A 7,067-nucleotide genomic window follows, 5' to 3' on the forward strand; every position below is an offset into this window, starting at 1 on the left:
GTGTGAAACGTTACCATATACATTTAATTATGGTTTTTACTACTTAAGTGATATTTAACTAAAAACTGAGATCGAATATTAGTTTATTTTAATTACACAAATAGAAGTTTTTTTATATAAATGAACGTTAATTTATGTAATGTGTCGACATATAAATGTCTGTGTCAAAAATATCTTTGTCTATGTTTCTTTATTGTAGTTCATTTGCCATTGACATTTTAGTTGACAGATATTATAGCAACATTAATTTTGAGGATAGGGGATTAATTTTAATCCTATATTCCAAGATTTTAATAAAGTTAGTTACACCTAGCAATGTTACGTCGTTTAATATCATCGTTTGTACAAATCCGAGGTGTAAAACAATTGGTCGATACAAAATGGGTTAGACCTGAATATGTACCAGCTTATAAGCCAGAGAGATCTGGCGATCTTGAGGGTTTACCAATGATACCTCCCAGTGCTCTACCTGAAGAATATGCGCTAAGTGACGAAATTAAAAAGTAAGGAATTACTTTTTAAAACAGCAAATAAATAAATTTTTTTAGGTTATGAATTATGATTGTATATTTGTCCTTTGTAGTGCGTCGGAAGCAGTGAAGCAAATATTTTCCATTGAACATAGAGGGAAAAAAGAATACAACAAGCTCGTGCAAAAGGAATTGATAAATAGAATAAGAAGACACCAATACGACGAGAACACAGCAGAGACGAGAAGTACTCTTGAAATATACATATTAATTTACATTTTATTTATAAAACAGCTAATATTAGTAAACAGATAATTACTCCCTTTTATCCTTTGTTGATTTCTTACAGTTGCAAGAATAACGGGTCACATCCGCTGCTTGCAAGATACATTAGAAAAATATCCAAGAAATGTGAAGGCTAAGGTAATTAACATAAAAAAATTTACTTCTTAAAATTTTACCAATATTGAAACATTAAACCTCTTTAGTCACTTTTGTCTTATTGAAAATGAACATACTCTTTAATAAAGCTGGTGATGTTTTAAGATGCATCATTGTAATAAAGAATTTAATCATAAAATTGTGTTGTCCTGATGAAATGTGTTCTTTAATTTTTCTATATCTTCTACCAATTTTTCAGCAAACAGCCCAAGAACTTATAGATAGAAGGAAAAAGCTGTTGAAATACCTCCGGCAATATGATTACAAAAAATTTGAATGGCTACTAGAGAAACTTAATATTGTTTATAAAGCACATCCAGAGTAAGTTAATAATAGATTATATATATATATAATTGTTTTTTTGGAAAGAACATGAACATTATTTGAAACTTAACATGTAGTATGCAGTTTTCTGAATAAGTTTGCTAATAATAATTTTCCAATAGTCACATATATTAAACCTATCAATGTCAATTCAGTTTTTATTTTTATATATATTAGGTCCTTACACAAGCTGTCACGTAAGGAGTCGTTACGAAAATTAACTGAAATGCATTGCGAGGACATCCGTCAGGGGAAATTAGCGGAATATAAAAATTTACTGGAGAGTCAACAAGGTCCGTTCCTTAAAGACAAAATTGATGCTTTAAAACTGATAAGAAGCGAGCAGATTGAATTGCAACTACCGATAACTGTAACGGAACAGGATATTAAGAAAGTAGAGCAACAATACGAAGAATGGAAAGTCAAGGACGACCTTAAGCAACAGGCCAGGAAGAAGAAGAAAAACCTTCTATTGGAATAAATTTGTATTTAACAGTGTCTAGTTGTGGTTAGAATAAAATAAAAAATGTTATTAAATGAAATTTTATTCACTACTTAATTTTAATCTATCCAAAGATCATAGTGTATCAGTCAAAATGGGACGGAAATAATTTTATAAAATCTATTACCAAAATATGAAACATAAAAAAAATATCAGTAAAAATATGGAAGACTTAAAAATTATTACAACCTGACAAAAGGCGAACATAGCTTACAATCTAAGTATAAGACCGAATGCCTCAAACAAATTAAGATACATAATATGTATGAAGGCAAAATATTGAAATGTCGTTCTTCATAGTGCTGTCGTATGAGGTGGTCGGGCGTATGCAGTAGGTATGAATCCTGATCTTCTCGACTTGGGAGCGTGAGCCCATAACCAACCCTCTACTGTCTGCTGGGTCAGATCTGCGTAAACCCATTCACCGCGCTTCACTGATAAATCGTCCGGGGCTTGAGCCTTAAAAAAATATTTAACGTTTACTTATTATATATATTGAAGTGAAAGCATAAAAATATTTTGTGAAGAAAAATATTTTATTTGAATTTTAAGAATTATTTTAAATTTCGTATAACTAATATGAAGTAAGAATGAGTCGCCAGTCCGCCATCTTGTGCCCGGTGCCGCCATTATCAAATCTCGTTAAGAATTTTAATTGCATTTTAGTATGTAGGTTTTTACAAAAAAAAAATTGCTGAAATACTAAATTAAGGCTCTCGAAATGTAATTGGAACAAAAAGACTGAAATTTTCATTTATAAAATAAGGAGAATAATTGTTTTTTTTTGGGGGGTTGAAATGAAGTCGTAAGTGGCGAATTTCTCAAATAGTCTATTAACCCTTTTCTTGAAGATGCCCAGTTTTCAATAGGACGCAGGCTAACTATTAGAATCCTCTGCGTTTCTCACTAGAGACCGACTGACATTAAAATCATGTTGATATACTATAGTAATGTAAAAATTTTGAGATACGTTAACGAGTTATAAAAGGTTACAACCTACATAAATCTACATTTTCAATAGGAATGACATATGGAGAGTAGGGTTAATGATAGTTTTTATTTGCTTAACGTACTTGATTATGTAAAATAAAAGGCAAACAACACTAAGACTATGAAGATTTAGTTTACCTTATAATCGTAGAGCATGACTAGTTCAGTCCCGTGATATCTGCCGTCGTCGTTTGATATGTTCGTGTTGTTGTTGGTCGTGTTATTAGAGTTAGCCGCCGGCGACGATATCGTCTGTGTAGTGTCTTGTTGTGTTGCTATAATAAAAAAATATTATGAACAAAGTATCGACATATAATGTATTTCGTTTAAATATTAAGTAGATAGCAGCTCAGTAGTTTTTGAAATATAGACGGAATTTTAAATAAAACCGATGTCTAGTTTATTAGTAAAATTATAACGTTATAGTCTTTTGAATGATTACAAACTTCTTAATTACGAATAATTTTGTCAATTGTTTATGATAATTTTATAATAATGTATGCTCACGTTGAACAACAGCTGGGTATACGAAGCCGGAAGGTATGAAACCTTCTTGTCCATCACTCCTGACAATCCAGTACCAGTCCGGATCCTCTCTATTAAGGACTGCAATAAAATATATATATTACAAAAATATAATTCTAGTACTATCGCGACCAATGAAAACTAACTTTGATTTTTAATCTTCATGGTGATAATTACGTTTTATTTGAAAAAAGAACTAATTTAATAAATTCAACTTAATATACATTTCAGTTGAGTTTAGTTTGGAAGCCATTGAAACGGTGATTTTAACAAAGACCATCGGAATCTCAAAGTATTACTTGGTCAGACGAGCATCACATTTTTTTTTTGAGGTTTTCTCAGGAAACTGGATATTACTTTTTTAACAGACGATTGCAATTATTTCGAAGGAAGGAGATAATGTGCAGGAATTTAAATAGGCTGAGTGCCTTAAAATGTTTCTTAGGGATGATGTACTTCAAACATTTTATTATTCATTTCAGATGTTATATTAGTTCGTCCACAGTAACTAAAGCCACAAGACGAGATTTCTGTTTTGGAAGACTGAGTTTGCAAAGATCTTGCGTATATGTAGATCGAAAAACAAATTTAATAATCAACTATTACTTATAATGCATACGTTTAGTATTATATTATTTTTTAGGTAATGAATATTAATAAGATAACGAAAATTTTTATAAAAAAAATTTATGCAACATTTTAGTACTCCTATTATGACGTACGCAAAGCAGAACCAGTTCTTTTTACAGTGCACGATTTAAAAAAATCTTTGAACATCTAATAATTTTACTAGATTGTTAAGTAGACCTAGTCAAAACACATAATATGACGATCTGAATTCATTTTATATATTTTACCTTATATAAGTTACTAATTAAATTATTTGTCTTTACCTGAACTGTGCTAATATTAGGGGAAACAGCTTATTTAATGAATCATCTCATTCAACTATTAGATTAGGTTACAAGTTCTAAGCTTCAGGAGGAAGAATGATGATTGAAGAGATGGAAAATTTTACTTTTATGAAACATTACATATATATATTGATTTTAAATTTTCTTTGTCATATAAGAGAATCCTTAAATTAATCCAAAATATATGAAAAAAAAAGTATTGTTAAGCTTATATATAATTTTAATCAAACATTTAAATTTCTATTTATAGTATCTGTTGTAGATAAATATAGATACCTTAAACAAGTTTTAACTATTAAACAATATATACATAATCCACACTCGTATGAATTAAACTGAACTCTCAATCTCGTAATTGTATTAACAATTAAACGAACATCGCTGTATGGATAAAATATAATGTAATTAGTGAGATTGGTGACTCTGTGAAACGAACAAGCGGCTGTGTTACCAGGAGATTCCTGATACCAAACAAGAAATGGATTGGTTTTGCTATCCTAACATCCTGGCGAGCATGTAGTGTTAGTGTTTTAGTGTTAGGTGCAGGTTATAAGTTAAAATTATGTCATTTTTATCCTTATATACATGTAAGTAAAATTCATAGTCCTGTAACCTCTGGTGGCAGTCAGCACACCCCATACAACTGGTTAATTGTCTTGGATCTACGTAAAATAGTATCATACCTGTTACAAATTCCCCTCGTTCAACATCAACATCATTTTCATCTCTAGCTGTGAATGTGTACAACACCACATATCTCCCCGATGGATCTTTGCTGAATGGACAAGCCTCCCCTTCACTTCCCAATTCGGAATGACCATCATTTGTTGCTCCATCAGATAATGACAGCCTGCACAATAAATAATATATATCAGAAATAAGTTATATCAGTCTTCATAAGAGTATCAATTTTCGATAGTCATTGATAATTTGCCATAGAAACATTACAAATCAATACTATCAATAATTTTATTTATTAAATAATCAAATGTTTATATTACAAGCATATATATACTCACAGCTTTAGCTAGTGATATACATAATAGATAAATGACCAACTTACTGTGACACATCCCTATGTGCCAAATCAGTTGGTGATCTGCTTCTTGGGAGTTTCTTTTTCAAGTCATGGTGGTCACATGGAGCACAGTATGAGTGTGGTATGAAGCCCTCTCGTCTTGAATCAGTCACAATAACATAAACCCAGTCGTTTTCTCGATACAAAACATTTACAATTTGTCCTCTTTTCACCTGAAACATTTTACAATCTTAAACAATATACTATGAAAATGCAATTTGTATTCATATATAATTTTACAATTACTTTAATAGTGTTTTTTCTAGAAAAAAATGTAGGAAAATATCTTTAAATGTCTAATTATTATCTTATTCTTAATACCTCGAGTTCGTCGTCTACGCAAGGTGCGAAGTCATGTAGTACAACCATTTTTGAATCTGGGCTCAATCCATGCTCCTTCTCTATACCAACTCTGACTAATGTTTCTATGCTTGCAGAACCAGTGATTCGACCCATACCGGGACTCAAACCTGAGCCTGGCCGTGATAGTTCTTTGTCTGAATCACCGCTACTTGCTGGAATGTTATATTATGTTATCTTATTATAAATTCAATTGAAATAGTTATTTTACTGTCTAATAAAAGAGTGAATTTTAAGAAATTCACTATTCGTTTACTATTCTAGAGAATTTAATTCAGAAACATGTTTTATCGTAAAATATGAATTGTTGTTAGAGACTTTTCTGAAAATAAAAAAAAACAGTTCATGAAAATTATAAGGAACGTTCAGTTATTCTTCATATAAATGAAATAGATACTTAATTTCGTCAAGTTTATTTGTTCTTAAAACTCGACGACATACAAAACAAATCCAAACAATTCTACTAGCTGTCCATTTAAGAAATAATAAATAAACGCTTATCTTATTCAAATAAATTTGATAAACTGTTTTTATAACCGTTGAGTTCTTTCGATCAAAGAAGACGGACGAGCAGGTTTTGATTACTAAGTTTTATTTATGATTATGTAGAAAGTTTGAGGTCATTGACTTGAAAAGTTTTCACAAAAAGCTCAGAACTTACATTTCTTTTTCTTTCCTCGTCTGATTCTCACAGGGCAAAGGAAAGCCATTATATGTGAGAAAATTACAACATGTTATACAATCAAAAACTTTTTATTTATATTCGTATCAAAAAATCCAGAAACTTAACTATTCTACACGATGTTTCTTATATGTCATATAAAGTTCACATGTCACAGAATGTAGCAAAACTTTGAATAACGTTTTGGTATTGTAGTGCCACAGAGTAAATAACTTAAGCAAATGAGGTCATGGTTATTAACAATTCATTTATAAAAGAAAATATCATAAAATATTTTATTTTAATGGGTAAAAATTTGATATTTTGAATGGTCAACTAACTTCTATATCATCATGGATAAAAGAAAGAAACTTAGCAATTGTATTTTATTTATAATGGCAGAGACGGTATATAATTTTGTCCATTTGATAAATGTCTGTTAAAATGTTACATTTTTTAATAGTTCTAGTTTTTGGTCGCTCAAGTGTTTGGTTTGTGTTATTTTAATAAACATATAAAAAAGTAGGTATAACAAATGTAGGTGAATACTCGCGAAAGTCTTACAATTAGATATCATTAAGTGTAACGAGTCGTAATTATTTAACTGTTTACTGTTTTTCAAACTTTAAGGTATGAATAGATAATTATAATATAGTGTCAATTTGTTTATAAATTTGTGGCAAATTAGTATGAATTCAAATTCCACAAAGCTCTTATCTGTACATAATATATATATATTGAATTTAATTCCCAATGGTACACTATTAAAACTTGTGCAAACATTATTAACCGGTAAAATAAA

The 7,067-nt window shown here is 30.1% G+C and overlaps 2 protein-coding genes across 2 annotated transcripts; one reads left to right on the forward strand and one right to left on the reverse strand.

Annotated features, from left to right (window-relative positions):
* Nucleotides 1-204: 204 nt before the first annotated feature.
* Nucleotides 205-1,777, forward strand: LOC116777413 (small ribosomal subunit protein uS15m). The gene is made up of 5 exons (XM_032670943.2): nt 205-503; nt 584-717; nt 820-893; nt 1,111-1,232; nt 1,413-1,777. Exons 1-5 carry the CDS (start codon nt 316-318, stop codon nt 1,714-1,716), a joined length of 822 nt encoding a protein of 273 aa, XP_032526834.2. The 5' UTR covers nt 205-315; the 3' UTR covers nt 1,717-1,777.
* On the reverse strand, nt 1,763-6,430 carry LOC116777412 (SH3 domain-containing protein Dlish). The gene is made up of 7 exons (XM_032670941.2): nt 6,266-6,430; nt 5,566-5,759; nt 5,230-5,417; nt 4,850-5,016; nt 3,235-3,333; nt 2,866-3,002; nt 1,763-2,196 (listed from the first exon to the last, which is right to left on the reverse strand). Exons 1-7 carry the CDS (start codon nt 6,312-6,314, stop codon nt 2,032-2,034), a joined length of 999 nt encoding a protein of 332 aa, XP_032526832.1. The 5' UTR covers nt 6,315-6,430; the 3' UTR covers nt 1,763-2,031.
* Nucleotides 6,431-7,067: the final 637 nt, after the last annotated feature.

Source organism: Danaus plexippus, chromosome Z (genome assembly GCF_018135715.1).
Source record: "Danaus plexippus chromosome Z, MEX_DaPlex, whole genome shotgun sequence".
Classification (NCBI taxonomy): Eukaryota; Metazoa; Arthropoda; class Insecta; order Lepidoptera; family Nymphalidae; genus Danaus; species Danaus plexippus.

What these genes read in the sequence shown, in the direction of transcription:
- LOC116777412 (XM_032670941.2), bottom strand. Translation starts at nt 6,314, where the DNA reads ATGGCTTTCCTTTGCCCTGTGAGAATCAGACGAGGAAAGAAAAAGAAA. An exon ending in GCACATAGGGATGTGTCACA is followed by an intron (nt 5,017 to 5,229) that starts GTAAGTTGGTCA and finishes TTTATTGTGCAG; the next exon opens with GCTGTCATTATCTGATGGAG. An exon ending in ACGAGGGGAATTTGTAACAG is followed by an intron (nt 3,334 to 4,849) that starts GTATGATACTAT and finishes ATTTTATTGCAG; the next exon opens with TCCTTAATAGAGAGGATCCG.
- LOC116777413 (XM_032670943.2), top strand. Translation starts at nt 316, where the DNA reads ATGTTACGTCGTTTAATATCATCGTTTGTACAAATCCGAGGTGTAAAA. An exon ending in CTAAGTGACGAAATTAAAAA is followed by an intron (nt 504 to 583) that starts GTAAGGAATTAC and finishes TGTCCTTTGTAG; the next exon opens with TGCGTCGGAAGCAGTGAAGC. An exon ending in GAACACAGCAGAGACGAGAA is followed by an intron (nt 718 to 819) that starts GTACTCTTGAAA and finishes GATTTCTTACAG; the next exon opens with TTGCAAGAATAACGGGTCAC.